The sequence below is a fragment of the Hemitrygon akajei genome, chromosome 9 (assembly GCF_048418815.1).
Source record: "Hemitrygon akajei chromosome 9, sHemAka1.3, whole genome shotgun sequence".
Taxonomy (NCBI): domain Eukaryota; kingdom Metazoa; phylum Chordata; class Chondrichthyes; order Myliobatiformes; family Dasyatidae; genus Hemitrygon; species Hemitrygon akajei.
Window position 1 is genome coordinate 21,246,935 of NC_133132.1, and position 18,833 is coordinate 21,265,767.

Below are 18,833 nucleotides of genomic sequence, written 5' to 3' on the forward strand. Positions count from 1 at the left end.
TCATATTAAAGGGGGTGAATACTTTTGCAATCAATTATTTTGTATTTTATATTTGTAATTAAGTTAGATCACTTTGTAGAGATCTATTTTCACCTTGACACAAAAGAGACTTTTTCATTGATCAGTGTCAAAAAAGCCAAATTAAATCCACTGTGATCCAATGTTGTAAAACAACAAAATCTGAAAATTTCCTTGGGGGTAAATACTTCTTATTGGTACTGTACACTACAGCCAGTACAGATCCTTTGGCCCATGATGTTGTGCCAACCTTTTAACCCTCTAAAATCAATCTAACCTTTTCCCTTCTACATAGTCCTCCATTTCTCTATCATCCATTCTCTATCAACTCTATCTAAGAGTTTCTTAAATATCCCTATTGTATCTACCTCTTCCACCTCTCCCGGCAGGGCATTTCACAGACCCACCAACCCTCTGTGTAAAGAACATTCCTCTCTATACTTTTCTCCAATCACCTTAAAATTATGCCCTCTCACATTAGCCATTTCTGCCTTTGGGGGAAAAAGTCTCTGGCTGTCCTAGCTATTCAACCTACGTCTCTTATCACCTTGTACAAATCTATCAAGTAACCTCTGATTCTCACTCAACCTGTCCTCATAACACATGCTCACTAATCCAGGAAGCATCCTGGTAAATCTCCTCTACAGCTTCTCTAAAGTTTCCACATTCTTCCAATAACGAGAAAACTAGAATTGAACACAATATTCCAAGTGTGGTCTGACCAGAATTTTATAGAGCTGGATGTTCCTGAACTCAATCCTGCGACTATTGAAGGCCAACGCACAATACGTCTTCTTAACAACTTGTGCAGCAACTTTGAGATCTTTAGTCATGGACCCCAAGATCCTTCTGTCCCTCCACACTGCTAATAATTCTGCCATTAACCCTGTTTTCTGCCGTCAAATTTGACATTTCAATGTAATAAATATTCACTTCTTGGGGTTTTTTTTCTAAGTTTGCTTTCGAAATACCTGCTGCCACATATAAGATTAAACTGTTGTAAGTAAACTTTCAACTAACAGTTTGCTTAGTTTCTGGTCATAAATGGAAGTAAGTCTTTAGTTCTTAAAATGTAAATGGTGAGTAGTAATCAGCTTGAAGTTAAAAATCAGCCTTGCAAACAAGTTCTGTATTTTTTAGACACTCTGTCTGAGAGTTGCAGGTGCTAGTCACTGCACCTGTTCTATTACTGCTCAAGTTAGAGTATAAGAGAATGGGCAGTTTAATTTAAGTTGTTTCAAACAGACAAGCTGACTCTTAAGTGGCTTAGTTCAAGGAACTTTGCAGAACAGATGGACACTGTAATTTAAAATATCAATAATTAATGTGTTTATATTTGTAAGAGTTTTATGTACTCAAGGAAAGCTTTACAGCACTAATGATAGCTAGCTGAGGTCTATGTCTCTGAAAATGGTTTTAGGCCATTTGTGTTAAAAGGATATCTGATGAAAAATCATATGTGTGTGAATTCACCCCAGTGGGAGAAAAAGGGTATATATGTAAAAAGCAATTCGGGCTTATTAGGAATGGGGTAAGGAACATCAAAAAGCGTAAAAGAAACACAGGGTGAATGAGAATCCGTCCTCCAGCTTCAGTTTCTGTGACAGATGATTCATTCGTCAGCAGCATGGGCCCATATTTTTAGTTTATAGGAATTGTAACTGTGTTTTGGAAATCCTTAATGCTTTATCCTTGGTGCTTTGTGTTTTAGAAATGTTTTATAAGATAGAAATCCTTTGTGAGAATTTGGAAATGTTTAATATAGAAATCCCCTATGAGCTTTAAAAGTGTTTTAAGAGTGTTGTGTGGATTTAAGAGTGTTGGGTGGGAGAGCATTTTTGAGGTAGTGATCACAACTCGATCTCCTTTACCTTAGCGCTGGAGAGGGATAGGAGCAGACAATTTGGGAAAACATTTAACTGGGATAGGGGGAGAAGGCCTTGGTGAGCAGGGTTAAGGAAAATCCCAAGGCATTCTACAAGTATGTGAAGCGCAAGAAGATGAGCTGTGTGAGAATAGGACCAATCAGGTGCTATAGTGGAAACATGTGCATGCAGTTGGAGGAGGTAGCAGAGGTACTTAATGAATACTTAGCTTCAGTATTCACCAGGGAAAAGGACTTTGGCAATTGTGGGAGTGACTTACAGCAGACTGAAACGTTTCAGCATATAAACATTAAGAAAGAGGATGTGCTCAAGCTTTTGAAAAGCATTACATTAGATAAGTCGCCAAAACCGGTCAAGATATACCCCAGGCTACTATGGGAAGCGAGGGAGGAGATTACTGAACCTCTGGTGATGATCTTTGCATTATTGATAGGGATGGGAGAAAATTGGAGGGTTGCAAATGTTGTTCCCTTGTTCTAGAAAGAGAGTAGAGATAACCCAGGAAATTATAGACCAGTGAGTTTTACTTCAGTGGTGGGTAAGTTGATGGAGAAGATATTGAGAGGCAGGATTTATGAGCATTTGAAGAGACATAATCTGATTAGGGATAGTAAGCATGGCTTTGTCAAGGGCAGGTTGTGCCTTACGAGCTTGATTGAATTCTTTGAGGATGTACCAAAACACATTGATGAAGGTAGAGCAGTGGATGTAATGCAAATGGATTTCAGTAAGACATTTGATAAGGTTCCCCATGCAAGGCTCACTCAGAAAGTAAGGAGGCATGGGATCCAAGGGAACATTGCTTTGTGGATCCAGAATTGGCTTGCCCACAGAAGGCAAAGGGTGGTTGTAGATGGTTCGTATTCTGCACAGAGGTCGGTGACCAGTGGTGTTCCGCAGGGATCTGTTCTGGGACCCCTTTTCTTTGTGATTTTTATAAATGATCTAGATGAAGAAATAGAAGGGTGGGTTAGTAAGTTTGCTGATGACACAAAAGTTGGGGGTGTTGTGGATAGTGTGGAAGGCTGTCAGAGGTTACAACGGGGCATCGATAAAATGCAGAACTGGGCTGAGAAGTGGCGGATGGAGTTCAACCTTGATAAGTGAGAAGTGGTTCACTTTGGAAGATCAAATTTGAAGACAGAATATAGTATTAACGGTAAGACTCTTGGCAGTGTGGAGGATCAACGAAATCTGGAGGTCCGTGTCCATGGGACACTCAAAGCTGCTGCACAGGTTGACAGTGTTGTTAAGAAGGCATTCATCAACTGTGGGATTGAGCTCAAGAGCCATGAGGTAATGTTACAGGTATACAAGACCTTGGTCAAACCCCACTTGGAGTACTGTGTTCAGTTCTGGTCGCCTCACTACAGGAAGGATGTGGAAACTAAGGAGAGAGTGCAGAGGAGATTTACAAGGATGTTGCCTTGGTTGAAGAGCATACCATATGAGAATAGGTTAAGTGAACTTGGCCTTTTCTCCTTGGAGCAATGGAGGATGAGAGATGACATAGAGGTGTATAATATAATGAGAAGCATTGATCATGTGGATAGCCATAGGCTTTTCCCAGGGCTGAAATGGCTAATATGATGAGCCATAGTTTTAAGGTGCTTGGAAGTAGGTACAGAGGGAATGTCAGGGGTAAGTTTTTCACACAGAGAGTGGTGGGTGCGTGGAATGGGCTGCCAGCAACGGTGGTGGAGGCAGATGCGATAGGGTCTTTTAAGAGACTCTTAGATAGGTACATGGAGATGGCTATGCAGTCGAGTAACTCTTGGCAGTTTCTAGAGTAGATTACATAGTTGGCACAATATCGTGGGCCGAAAGGCCCGTAATCTGCTGAAGATTTCTATGTTCTACGTTCCCAGAAGGTTAATTTACATGTTGAGTCTGTGGTAAAGAAGGCAAATGTAATGTTAGCATTTATTTCAAGGGGAATGGAATTTCAAAGCAAGAAGATAATACTGAGCCTTTATAATACTCCAGGCAGGTCACACTTCAAGTATTGTCAACAATTTTGGGCTCCGTATCTCAGACAATAGACAATAGGTGCAGAAGTAGACCATTCGGCCCTTCGAGCCTGCACCGCCATTGTGAGATCATGGCTGATCATCTACTATCAATACCCGGTTCCTGCCTTGTCCCCATATCCCTTGATTCCCCTATCCATAAGATACCTATCTAGCTCCTTCTTGAAAGCATCCAGAGAATTGGCCTCCACTGCCTTCCGAGGCAGTGCATTCCAAACCCCCACAACTCTCTGGGAGAAGAAGTTTTTCCTTAACTCTGTCCTAAATGACCTACCCCTTATTCTCAAACCATGCCCTCTGGTACTGGACTCTCCCAGCATCTGGAACATATTTCCTGCCTCTATCTTGTCCAATCCCTTAATAATCTTATATGTTGCAATCAGATCCCCTCTCAATCTCCTTAATTCCAGCGTGTACAAGCCTAGTCTCTCTAACCTCTCTACGTAAGACAGTCCTGACATCCCAGGAATTAACCTTGTGAATCTACGCTGCACTTCCTCTACAGACAGGATGTCCTTCCTTAACCCTGGAGACCAAAACTGTACACAACACTCCAGGTGTAGTCTCACCAGGGCCCTGTACAAATGCAAGAGGATTTCCTTGCTCTTGTACTCAATTCCCTTTGTAATAAAGGCCAACATTCCATTAGCCTTCTTCACTGCCTGCTGCACTTGCTCATTCACCTTCAGTGACTGATGAACAAGGACTCCTAGATCTCTTTGTATTTCTCCCTTACCTAACTTTACACCGTTCAGATAATAATCTGCCTTCCTGTTCTTACTCCCAAAGTGGATAACCTCACACTTACTCACATTAAACGTCATCTGCCAAGTATCTGCCCACTCACCCAGCCTATCCAAGTCACCCTGAATTCTCCTAACATCCTCATCACATGTCACACTGCCACCCAGCTTAGTATCATCAGCAAACTTGCTGATGTTATTCTCAATGCCTTCATCTAAATCATTGACATAAATCGTAAACAGCTGTGGTCCCAATACCGAGCCCTGTGGCACCCCACTAGTCACCACCTGCCATTACGAGAAACACCCATTCACCGCTACCCTTTGCTTTCTATCTGCCAACCAGTTTTCTATCCATGTCAATGTCTTCCCCCCAATGCCATGAGCTTTGATTTTACCCACCAATCTCCTATGTGGGACCTTATCAAATGTCTTCTGAAAATTGAGGTACACTACACCCACTGGATCTCCCTTGTCTAACTTCCTGGTTAAATCCTCGAAAAACTCCAATAGATTAGTCAAGCATGATTTACCCTTGGTAAATCCATGCTGGCTCGGTCCAATCCTATCACTGCTATCTAGATATGCCACTATTTAATCTTTAATAATGGACTCTAGCATCTTCCCCACTACTGATGTTAGGCTGACAGGTCGATAGTTCTCTGTTTTCTCCCTCCCTCCTTTCTTAAAAAGTGGGATAACATTAGCCATTCTCCAATCCTCAGGAACTGATCCTGAATCTAAGGAACATTGGAAAATGATTACCAATGCATCCACAATTTCCAGGGCCACCTCCTTTAGTACCCTAGGATGCAGACCATCTGGACCTGGGGATTTGTCAGCCTTCAGTCCCATCAGTCTACTCATCACCGTTTCCTTCCTAATGTCAATCTGTTTCATTTCCTCTGTTACCCTATATCGTTGGCCCATCCATACATCTGGGAGATTGCTCAGAAAGAATGTATTGTCATTGGAGAGAGTCCAGAGGAGGTTCATGAGGATGTTTCCAGGAATGAAGGGGTTAACATCTGAGGAGCGCTTGGCAGCTTTGGGCCTGTGCTCACGGGAATTTAGAGGAATGCAGGGGATCTCACTGAAACCTACCAGATGTTGAAAGGACCAGATAGGATGGATGTGGACAGCATGTTCCCTATGGTGGGGGCATCCAGAACTATAGGGCACAGCCTCAAAATTGAGGTGCAACCCTTTAGAGCAGAGCGAAGGAGGAATTTTCTTTGCCAGAGAGTAGTAAATCTGTGGAATGCCCTGCCACAGACTGCAGTAGAGGCCAAGTCTGTGGGTATATTTGAGGCAGAAGATGATCATCTCCTATCAGTCAGGGCATCAAAGGATATGGCGAGAAGGCAGGTGTATGAGGTTGAGTGGGATCTGAGAACAGCCATAATGGAATGGCGGAGTAGACTTGATGGGCTGAATGGCCTAACTCTGCTCCTATAACTTAGGGTGTTATGCCTTCCACATTCACAAATAGAAAGTGTCCCATCACTGTGGAACACCAAACAAACAACCCTCTACCATCAAATTCTACTCCTATGGCCATGCTAGTTTTGGACCCAATTTGCAAACTTGCTCTGGATCCCAGACTTTTGAACTGGTCTCCAGGTGAGACTCATACTCATACCCATACTCCAGGTGTGGGCAGTATAACTTGAATGGTGATGGATGGCAGTGTTGGCCACCGCTGGAGCTCTTGTGTTGCCTGTTTATTATGGTAACTAGTCAAATAAGTGGGGGGGCATGGTAAAAGCAAAGGGAAAAAGTTATGTATTCTTGCTTATTTCGTTGCAGTTTGCTGCTTGGACTGGCAGATGTCATATCTTTTGCTGACCACTCAATTACACCTAGCTTACACTTGGGTACGCTTAAATTTCATCACTTCAAGATTGTATGTTTGCAATTGCTAATAAAGGATCGAAATACATATCCTCGACTTTTGGAGCAACCATTATTGAAGTGTGGGTGCGTCATGCAAGTATAACAAATCTGTAGGGTCGCTGGCAGCGCCAATTGTTTTGGTTTGGCTGCTATAGACACAATTTGTATTGTAATTCTATTACACTATTTTAATTTGACCTTTCTTGTGTTGAATTGACTTTAAAGCAAAAGGAAAAACAGCATTCACGCAGCAACTTTTTACAATTTTTGGGGTGGGGGAAGGGGCTTGATTTGTTCTGTGGTTTTTGTTGCTACTCATGTTATTATGCAGAGTATCGTGGGCATGCTACGATGACACCAGGATATGTGGCGACACTTGCATCCTTAAGTTGAGTTGGTTGTTAATGCAAATGATGCATTTTCGATGTACATATAAATAAATATGAATCTCATCTGTCCAGTTCTGATTTGTCCCTGCCTTTCCAACTGATCATTGGTCCTGTCCTGTCTGTCCACTCTGGTTGATGAAATTCCTGTCCTTTGGAACTTCCTCCTATATAGTCCCTAACATTGAAATTTGGGTCCTTTCTTGAAAAGGTGGAGGGGACACATTTGCTGTCTTCCAGTGATTTGATATCTCACATATAGCCAGGAAAGATTTAAAAACCTTGGCATTAATCCCAGCAATATTATCTCTCACCTCCATCCCCCATAGTAGCCTCAGTGTATACAGAAACATTGGACAGAATACACGAGCTATTCTCCTTAATTCAGATCTCTGTTTCACGCCTCAAACCAGCAAGGAGGTAGATACATACCCCGGTGTATACGGAAACATTGGACAGAATACACGAGCTATTCTCCTTAATTCAGATCTCTGTTTCACGCCTCAAACCAGCAAGGAGGTAGATACATACCCCGGTGTATACGGAAACATTGGAGAGAATACACGAGCTATTCTCCTTAATTCAGATCTCTGTTTCACGCCTCAAACCAGCAAGGAGGTAGATACATACCCCGGTGTATACGGAAACATTGGACAGAATACACGAGCTATTCTCCTTAATTCAGATCTCTGTTTCACGCCTCAAACCAGCAAGGAGGTAGATACATACCCCGGTGTATATGGAAACATTGGAGAGAATACACGAGCTATTCTCCTTAATTCAGATCTCTGTTTCACGCCTCAAACCAGCAAGGAGGTAGATACATACCCCGGTGTATACGGAAACATTGGACAGAATACACGAGCTATTCTCCTTAATTCAGATCTCTGTTTCACGCCTCAAACCAGCAAGGAGGTAGATACATACCCCGGTGTATACGGAAACATTGGAGAGAATACACGAGCTATTCTCCTTAATTCAGATCTCTGTTTCACGCCTCAAACCAGCAAGGAGGTAGATGGAGCTGCAGAGGTAGAGGTTGCTCTGAACAGCAGTACTGGGGCTGCAACCCACAGAGGAATCACACCCAGTGATGGAGCCATTACCTGTACAGTGATCTCTGCTAATCATCTGGGCAGCTTCTGTGAGTGAGGTTGTCGGACCAGCGCATGATAAGGTTCCCACTGAAAGTTAAAACAAGCAAGTCATTCAGCCAGTTGAAACAATACTATCTCTTTACTGGACATAAAACCACTTGTGCTATTTCCTCCAATTCCTACAATAAATATCTATCCAATTTTCCTTTAAAGGAAACAAGCCCTTCCATTTCCATCTCATTTTGACTCCCAAACTCTGGCAGGATGCAGCTCACATGAAAACCCATTTGCCTAAAGCCTTTTATGCTGCATCTCGATTTGCCAAATCTACTTTTCTGCTGCCAGAAGGTCTCCTGAGAACCAAGCCCAAAAGTAGAGTGCCTTCCCATTACCACCTGGAAGACCACTTCCTTAGCTGCCCTGGAACAGCACCCACTTGCATGCTGCTCCTTGTGAATTCAACCCAACAAAAACAACCACTGTCTTAAACTGCCAGCAGTTTCCACCAGCTGAGTCTGCTTTCATCTTTGGCTATCTGGTAAGGATGGCTCAGGGCTCGAGCAGTCAGGCACTCCCTCTGGCTACAGTGAAGTCCAGCTGAGTCTCCTTTTATCTTTGGCTATCCAGTAAGGATGCATCTTGGGCTCGAGCAGTCAGGCACTCCCTCTGGCTACAGCCATTTGCTGAAGGCTGGCAATTAGCAAACTCCACGTGGCTCAGACGTGCAGCTCCATTGCAGCCTTGCAATGACCCTCTGTCCCAACGCTGCCCTACTACAAGAGGAGGTGGATATGTGCAGGTGAAGAGATGCACAATAAAAACCTGGATGTTTGAGATTGGAAATTGTGAGATATAACTGCCCCGAGCCTCCTTGCCTCCAACTCGCTGCAGGTCACTGCTTGTGTAGGTGCTGGGCTCTGTGAAAGGCTCTAGTCATTGTGAAAAGATTTTCCAACAGCTTGCCTCTTGGAGTAACTTTTCCTGTAAGATCGGCTACAAAGTTGGCACATGGTGGGATGAAGGGCCTGTACGTTCTATGTTCTATTAGGGCAGGGGAGTTAAAACATAGTTGACTATGAAGTGTGAGGTATTTAAGTGTGAGAGCAGTGTTAAATGTGAGGGTGTAGCAAAACAAATCTTATCAGCCAAAATTTGTGGTATTAATCTTAAGTAAACAAGTGCCAACAGGTCCAGTGTGCCCACTTTCCTTTTCACTCATCTCAGCTAGGCCTAGAGCTGGTCTCCTATGACACCCCCCCCCCCCCCCAGGTGGTCACTGCCTCTTACAGGTGATGGCTTTGCACCCTAGACAATGGGATACCTAGGTGTGGGTGTGAGAATCTGGGTGAGGCTCCCAGTCAGCCATAATACAGTGCAGATACTGTCCATTAGTTTGTATCATTGTGAGCCCACGTGACCCAAAGAGCAGCTGTAGCTTGTGCTGGGTCATCCCCACTGATGCACAGTATCCAGCAGACTGCACGATCTCACCTGCTCTTTACTGACACTCGAGAATGGCACAAGATGAAAAGCTGCATCAGTAGCAATAGGGTAAACTGCCACAAATTAGGATCAGGAATCAGGTTTATTATCACCGGCATTTGGCGTGAAATTTTTTAACTTAGCAGCGACAGTTCAATGCAAAACATAATCTGGCAGAGAGAGAAAAAAAAATAAAACATAATAATAAACAAGTAAATAAATTATGTATATTAAACAGATGATTAAAACATGTGCAAAAACAGAAATACTGTATATTTAAAAAGTGAGGTTGTGTCCAAAGCTTCAAAGTCCATTTAGGAATCGGATGGCAGAGGGGAAAAAGCTGTTTTTGAATCGCTGAGTGTGTGCCTTCAGGCTTCTGTATCTCCTCCCTGATGGTAACAGTGAGAAATGGGCATGCCCTGGGTTACCACATCTTTTCTTAGACCATGCAGTTGTTCTGGCCCCAATGTTCCCACTTCTGCTATAATTTTGGAATTTTGAAAGACTAATACCTCTTAATAATTATAAAATCATTCCTTAACATCCCTGTCAAATCTTCCCCATCCATTACCAACTTCTCCTCATTGTCCTTCCTTATTAAGGCCACTCATGGATACCCTTGCCAAACTGAATGGACCAAGTGTCTCCATGTTTCCCCATCACTCAGGTTATCTGAGTCAGAGGAGGTGGTGGAATCCATTTCGATCAATGTACTTAGTATAAAGGTATTCAGAAGGACGCTGATAAAAGGCAACGTAGAGGGGAATGAAGTCCTGATATGAACCAATGCTATTCGTGTAGAACTGGTGGTCTTTTAAGAGACCCTTAGATAGGTAAATGGAGCTTAGGAAAACAGAGGGCTACGCGGCAGGGAAATTCTCAGCTGTTTCTAGAGTAGGGTTGAGGGGCCTATAATTTGTTGTAGATTTCTTTGTTAAGAACAGCAATGTTGGTCAGACAGTTGATTGGACATGGAGTGCAAAGTGAACACCAGGTCCCCCAGGTTGCTGCTGGGCACTTACTATCATTCCACCATACCCCACTCCCAACTATCCTGCTGGTGGCTGTACAATCTCTGCAAAATAAAACTGAAGACCTCAGAGCAAGGCTGCTGAACCAGAGGGGCTTCGGGGACTGCTGTGTGCTTTTCTTTACAGAAATACAGCTATCTGCCACCATTTTGGATGCAGCGCTGTAGCTCAATGGCTTCGTGACTCTTTGTAAAGACAGGACAGTCGGATCCGCCATTTTACAGCGGCTCCACTTTTCTTTATAGTTTATATCCCACTGACAGATTCCTTTTAAGTTTGATGATTTATTACTTCTACTGAAGGATTTACAATTTAATTACGATGGCTGAAAGAAGTTGTTCTGGTATTGAACTGAGAAGCCGCAAGACTTTTCCTGAAATGGAGCAAACGGAACAAATAAAGAAAGCAGAGGAACCTATTACTTTAGCAAGAATATTTTCTTCAATACAAGACATGAAGTCGGAATTCAGATCGCTTAACACTAACATTGATAAGCTGACGGACTCCAACAGGAAGCTTGAAAAATCTATTTCTAGTGTTCAAGATTCTCTGAAGAATTTGGACTTTCAACTTCAGGCGCTTAAGCAGACTACAAATCGAATCGAGAACGAACATGATCAATTCAGGCAAACTATTAAAGATCAAGGAATGAAGTTGTCTTTGAAAATCAATGAAATTACCTCGGAACTATCTAAAATGAAGAAAAGAATGGTTGATTTAGATAGTAGAGAGCGTCGGAGGAATTTGCATATACTAGGACTGCCTGAAAATACTGAAGCTGGCGATCTGTTAAAGTTCTTTTCAGATATGTTGTATTCACTTTTTAGCGAGACTCTGGAAGCTAGCCCTTTAATTGATAAGAGTCCATAGAATTCCATTTTCTCGGCGTTCACCTGAATTACATCCTCAATTGTACTTTGTCTGCATTATTATACAACCAAAGAAGCCATACTTCAAGAAGCCAGAAAAAAGTGAAGGATAATCTTTAAATCAATAGAACTTCATATTGTTGAAGATTACCCCCTGAGATCTTTGCCAAAAGAAGGAAATACCGAGAAGTCATGAGTGAAATGTATAAATTAAATTTACACCCTTCTCTTCGGCACCCAGCATGGCTGATAATTTTTCCTGAAGGGTCTAAGTCACTGAGAATCTACTCTCTCCAGGAGGGATGAGAGTACATTACAAATCTTAAAGTTAAGCCAATTACTGAGTAGGTAATTCTGATGTATGAGATGTTTATAGATATCCTGAGTTAAGTCTATTCAATGCTTTTTAAGTCTTTGATATAGGATGTGGCTGAATAAACTTTTCTTTACTCATTAATAATTAGTATATAACTGTTTTGTAGAGAACTCTTACAGTATTATATTATAAAGGTCCGTATAGGACCTGTCGTGTATTATTCTTTTTATTTCTTTTGTTTGTTTCAATACTAATACAGTTTTAGGTTTGATATATATATATATTTATTTTTTTCTCTTTTTTTGAGAGAAAGAACTCCGTAATATTATTTGCTTGGATTTATTTTTCTTTGAATATGTGATCAATATACTTTAGACGAATTTAAGATGGCCGTCGCCAATTATGTTTTTACTTCTGTTAGACATAACATTGTAACATTTGAAATCTGTTTGTTCCTCTTATTATGTCTGTCTTGGGTGGGTTTAATATTTTAAATTTAATATACGTAGCTGCAAAATGGAGGATAGGGTCAAGGGTTATTAGGTTAGCATGTGGCCAGCCTATTGGTTACTGTCTTTCTTGCTTTGTTGGGGGGGGGGGGGGGGGCTATTAGAACAGACTTTTTTCTCGATTGGGCGGTTCTTCTGATGGATTTTCTTTTGCAAATACATCGCTCCTTCCAGTTGTACCCGTGCCCTTTGGATCAATCTGCGCTTGTGTAATAGTTTTTTTATAAAATAAATTAAATTTTAAACATGGATGTTAATAAAATTAATATAATCTCTTGGAATCTGAACAGTGTGAATCATCCTATTAAGCGTAAAAAGATTTTAAAGAAATTAAAAACACAACGCAGATATTATTTTTGCACAGGAAAATCATATACGGAAACAGGATGAGGACAAGTTTTTCAAACTTTGGAAAGAACCTTTATTTCACTCATTGTCGACTAATAAAGTTAGAGGCATATCTATTTTTGTTAACTCCAAAATCCCTTTTGTACATTTTAATACTATTACTGATTCGATTGGAAGATATTTAATTGTTACGGGTTTATTATGTGAGCGAAAAGTAGCTTTGGTGTGTGTATACACAACTAATGTAGATAATTCCTATTTTTTTTAGAAGCTTTTTTCTGAGCTACCGACTTTGAATGAATACAAGTTGATCATGGGTGGTGATTTTTAATTGTTGTTTGAACCCAGCGATTGACAGGTCATCAACCAATCCGTCGCTTCCTAACAAAGCGGCAGCGTGTATTAATTATTTTTTACTAGAAAATGGCCTGGTCGATATCTGGAGATATAAACACCCTAACGACAAAGATTTCTCTTTTTTTTCACACATTCATCATAAGTATACTAGAATTGATTACTTTTTTTTTAGACACACGTTTGCTACACTCCATTATTGAGTGTGCGTATGACATCATTGCGTTGTCGGATCACGCACCTTTGAAGTTTACCCTGAAGCTTTCGGATAGCTTTTTGAAAATGTCACAGTGGAGATTGAATCCCGTATTGTTACAGGATCCAGCCTTTGTTAGTTTTATTAAGGAGCAAATTTCTATATTTTTTGAATTTAATACAACTGAAGGAATGTCAAACCTGGTTATATGGGACACGATGAAATCTTTTCTTGAGGACAGATAATTTCATACTCAGCAGCTTTAAGTAAGAAAACTAAAGTGGAATTGTCAGCACTTACTAATAAAATTAGAGAGAAAGATAAAGCTTATTCAGTTAAACCTACTGAAGACCTATATAAAGAAAGAGTCGAACTTCAATCACAGTATGATTTGCATTTGACCTTTCCCATTGAACAGCAAATTCTTAAATCTAAAAGTTTATTTTATATACATGGGGAAAAATCTGGTAAACTTTTGGTGAGTCAGTTGAAGGCTGGTATGGTCAGAAGACAGATTTTAAAAATCCGTAGACCAGATAGAATTGAAACCTTAGACCCTTATGAAATTAATAAGATATTTATGGATTTCTATTCTAATCTTTATAAATCTGAATTCTCTGATTATTATGAATAGATTTTTGCAAAAGTTAAATATACCCAAAATTTTGACTCAAGATGCTAATATATTAGATGCACCTATCAAACAAGAGGAGATAGCTAAAGCTATATCCTCTATGCAATTAGGGAAAGCTCCGGGACCTAACCTGATGGTTATATGGTGGAATTTTATAAGACTTTTCATGAAATGCTTATGCCACGTCTTCATCAAACCTTTACTGATTCTATACCCTCTGGGAATCATCCAAAAACTTTTTATGAGGTATTAGTTTCATTGATTCCTAAAAAGGAAAAGACCTACTGCAATGTACATCCTATAGACCTCTTTATTGAATGTAGATTTTTAAATTCTCTCTAAGATTCTAGCTAATAGACTTGAGAATATTTTGCCTACTGTTATCTCAAATGATCAAACAGGATTTATTAAAAATAGGTACTCAGATTTTAATATTCGAAGACTGTTAAATACTATTTATTCCCCCTCAGCCAAAGAATCTGAATGTATTGTATCTCTGGATGCAGAGAAAGCCTTTGATGGGGCGGCGTGGCCTTATTTATTTCAGGTTTTGAAGAGGTTTAATTTTGGTCCGGGATCTATTCCCTTAATTAAATTGATTTATCAAACCCCAGTGGCTGTGGTTATAACTAAAAATCAAAAATCTCCTTATTTTAGATTATATAGAGGAACCCACCAGGGTTGTCCTCTCAGTCCTCTGTTATTTAATTTGGCTTTAGAACCACTTGCTATCACTCTTAGGGATTCTAAGTCTGTGCAGGGTATTAAAAGAGGGGATAAATTACATAAGGTTTTGTTATACGCGGATGATTTATTAGTTTATATTTCAGACCCTAGGAAATCTATTCCGTTTATGTTATCTATATTTACGGAATTTAGTATTTTTTCTGGATATAAACTTAATAAACTTAAATGGACAACGAGGACATAAAGATCCTAGCCAGAGGCTCAGCAATCTCTTCCCTCGCCTTGTGGAGCAGCCTGCGGAATATTTTGTCAGGCCCCGGGGACTTATCCATCCTAATGTATTTTAACAATTCCAACACCTCCTCTCCCTTAATATCAATATGCTCCAGAACATCAACCTCACTCATATTGTCCTCATCGTCATCAAGTTCCCTCTCAGTGGTGAATACCGAAGAGAAGTATTCATTGAGGACCTCGCTCACTTCCACAGCCTCCAGGCACATCTTCCCACCTTTATCTCTAATCGGTCCTACCTTCACTCCTGTCATCCTTTTGTTCTTCACATAATTGAAGAATGCCTTGGGGTTTTCCTTTACCCTACTCACCAAGGCCTTCTCATGCCCCCTTCTTGTTCTCCTCAGCCCCTTAAGCTCCTTTCATGCTACCCTATATTCCTCAATAGACTCATCTGATCCTTGCTTCCTAAACCTCAAATATGCTGCCTTCTTTCATCTGACTAGATTTTCCACCTCACTTGTCACCCATGGTTCCTTCACCCTACCATTCTTTATCTTCCTCACTGGGACAAATTTATCCCTAATATCCTGCAAGAGATCCCTAAACATTGACCACATGTCCATAGTACATTTTCCTGCAAAAACATGATCCCAATTCACACCCGCAAGTTCTAGCCTTATAGCCTCATAACTTGCCTTTCCCCAATTAAAAATTTTCCTGTCCTCTCTGATTCTATCCTTTTCCATGATAATGTTAAAGGCCAGGGAGTGGTGGTCACTGTCCCCTAGATGCTCACCGACTGAGAGATCTGTGACCTGACCCATTTCGTTACCTAATACTACGGTAATTCTTTATGTTCCTGTTAGGTTGAAAGGAAAGGTTAAAAGTTTGAGAGAGCCATAATTTTCAAGGGATATTGGAAACTTGGTTCGGAAAAAGAGGGAGATGTACAATAAATATAGGCAGCATGGAGTAAATGAGGTGCTCGAGGAATATAAAGAATGCAAAAAGAATCTTAAGAAAGAAATTAGAAAAACTAAAAGAAGATATGAGGTTGCTTTGGCAAGTAAGGTGAAAATAAATCCAAAGGGTTTCTACAGTTATATTAATAGCAAAAGGATAGTGAGGGATAAAATTCGTCCCTTAGAGAATCAGAGTGGACAGCTATGTGGGGAGCCAAAAGAGATGGGGGAGATTTTGAACAATTTCTTTTCTTCGGTATTCACTAAGGAGAAGGATATTGAAATGTGTAAGGTAAGGGAAACAAGTAGGGTAATTATGGAAACTATGATGGTTAAAGAGGCACTTTTAAAGAATATAAAAGTGGATAAATCTCCGGGTCCTGACAGGATATTCCCTAGGACCTTGAGGGAAGTTAGTGTAGAAATAGCAGGGGCTCTGACAGAAATATTTCAAATGTCATTAGAGACGGGGATGGTGCTGGAGGATTGGCGTATTGCTCATGTGGTTCTATTGTTTATAAAGGGTTCTAAGAGTAAACCTAGCAATTATTGGCCTGTAAGTTTGGCATCAGTGGTGGGTAAATTAATGGAAAGTATTCTTAGAGATGGTATATATAATTATCTGGATAGACAGGATCTGAATTATCTTATTGAATTTTTTGAAGAGGTTAAATAGGAAAGTTGACGAGCGTAAAGCAGTGGATGTTGTCTATATGGACTTCAGTAAGGCCTTTGACAAGGTTCTGCATGAAAGGTTAGTTAGGAAGGTTCAATCATTAGGTATTAATATTGAAGCAGTAAAATGGATTCAACAGTGGCTAGATGGGAGATGCCAGAGAGTGTCAGGTTGGAGGCCGGTGACTAGTGGTGTGCCTCAGGGATCTGTACTGGGTCCAATGTTGTTTGTCATATACATTAATGATCTGGATGATGGGGGTGGTAAATTGGATTAGTAAGTGTGCAGAAGATACTAAGGTAGGTGGCGTTGTGGATAATGAAGTAGGTTTTCAAAGCTTACAGAGAGATTTAGGCCAGTTAGAAGAGTGGGCTGGAAGATGGCAGATAGAGTTTAATGCTGATAAGTATGAGGTGCCACATTTTGGTAGGACTAATCAAAATAGGACATACATGGTAAATGGTAGGGCATTGAGGAATGCAGTAGAACAGAGTGATCTAGGAATAATGGTGCATAGTTCCCTGAAGGTGGGATCTCATGTGGATAGGGTGGTGAAGAAAGCTTTTGGTATGTTGGCCTTTATAAATCAGAGCATTGAGTATAGGAGTTGGGATGTAATGTTAAAATTGTACAAGGCATTGATTGGTGAGGCCAAATTTGGAGTATTGTGTACAGTTCTGGTCACCGAATTATAGGAAAGATGTCAACAAAATAGAGAGAGTACAGAGGAGATTTACTAGAATGTTACCTGGATTTCAGCACCTAAGTTACACAGAAAGGTTGAACAAGTTAGGTCTTTACACTTTGGAGCGTAGAAGGTTGAGGGGGGACTTGATAGAGGTATTTAAAATTATGAGGGGGATAGATAGAGTTGACGTGGATAGGCTTTTTCCATTAAGAGTAGGGGAGATTCAAACAGGAGGACATGAGTTGAGAGTTAAGGGGCAAAAGTGTAGGGATAACGCGAGGGGGAACTTCTTTACTCAGAGAGTGGTAGCTGTACGGAATGAGCTTCCAGTAGAAGTGGTAGAGGCAGGTTTGATTTTGTTATTTAAAAAAAAATTGGATAGGTATATGGACAGGAAAGGAATGGAGCGTTATGGGCTGAGTGCAGGTAGTCTATATGGACTTCAGCAAGGCCTTTGACAAAGTTCCACATGGAAGGTTAGTTAAGAAGGTTCAGTCGTTAGGTATTAATGCTGGAGTAATAAAATGGATTCAACAGTGGCTAGATGGGAGATGCCAGAGAGTAGTGGTGGATAATTGTTTATCAGGATGGAGGCCGGTGACTAGCGGGGTGCCTCAGGGATCTGTTTTGGGCCCAATGTTGTTTGTAATATACATAAATGATCTGGATGATGGGGTGGTAAATTGGATTAGTAAGTATGCCGATGATACTCAGGTAGGAGGTGTTGTGGATAATGAGGTGGGTTTTCAAAGCTTGCAGGGAGATTTATGCCGGTTAGAAGAATGGGCTGAACGTTGGCAGATGGAGTTTAATGCTGAGAAGTGTGAGGTTCTACATTTTGGCAGGAATAATCCAAATAGAACATACAGGGTAAATGGTAGGGCATTGAGGAATGCAGTGGAACAGAGAGATCTAGGAATAACAGTGCATAGTTCCCTGAAGGTGGAGTCTCATGTAGATAGGGTGGTGAAGAAGGCTTTTGGAACGCTGGCCTTTATAAATCAGAGCATTGAGTACAGAAGTTGGGATGTAATGTTAAAATTGTACAAGGCATTGGTAAGGCCAAATTTGGAATATTGTGTACAGTTCTGGTCACCGAATTATAGGAAAGATATCAATAAATTAGAGAGAGTGCAGAGACGATTTACTAGGATGTTACCTGGGTTTCAGCACTTAAGTTACAGAGAAAGGTTGAACAAGTTAGGTCTCTATTCATTGGAGCGTAGAAGGTTGAGGGGGGATTTGATCGAGGTATTTAAGATGTTGACAGGGATAGATAGAGTTGACGTGAATAGGCTGTTTCCATTGAGAGTAGGGGAGATTCAAACGAGAGGACATGATTTGAGAGTTAGGGGGCAAAAGTTTAAGGGAAACACGAGGGGGTATTTCTTTACTCAGAGAGTGATAGCTGTGTGGAATGAGCTTCCTGTAGAAGTAGTAGAGGCCAGTTCAGTTGTGTCATTTAAGTTAAAATTGGATAGGTATATGGACAGGAAAGGAGTGGAGGGTTATGGGCTGAGTGCAGGTGGGTGAGACTAGGTGAGATTAAGAGTTCAGCACGGACTAGGAGGGCCGGAATGGCCTGTTTCCGTGCTGTGATTGTTATATGGTTATATGGTTATAGGTGGGACTAGGTGACAGTAAGCGTTCGGCATGGACTAGAAGGGCCGAGATGGCCTGTTTCCGTGCTGTAATTGTTACATGGTTAAATAGATCTAGTATGGCACTCCCCCAGTCGGCCTGTCAACATACTGTGACAGGAATCCATCCTGGACACACTTAACA

At 40.9% G+C, this 18,833-nt stretch overlaps 1 protein-coding gene across 4 annotated transcripts in view; it reads right to left on the reverse strand.

The window, feature by feature from the left end:
* The window catches only part of ccdc74b (coiled-coil domain containing 74B), a 93,947-nt gene that overhangs the window by 51,268 nt on the left and 23,846 nt on the right, over positions 1 to 18,833 (reverse strand). For all 4 annotated transcript variants that reach the window (XM_073055595.1, XM_073055594.1, XM_073055592.1 and 1 more), the window contains exon 5: positions 8,066 to 8,143. In XM_073055595.1, the coding sequence (XP_072911696.1) occupies positions 8,066 to 8,143 (78 nt within the window). The remainder of the gene's footprint in view (positions 1 to 8,065; positions 8,144 to 18,833) is intronic.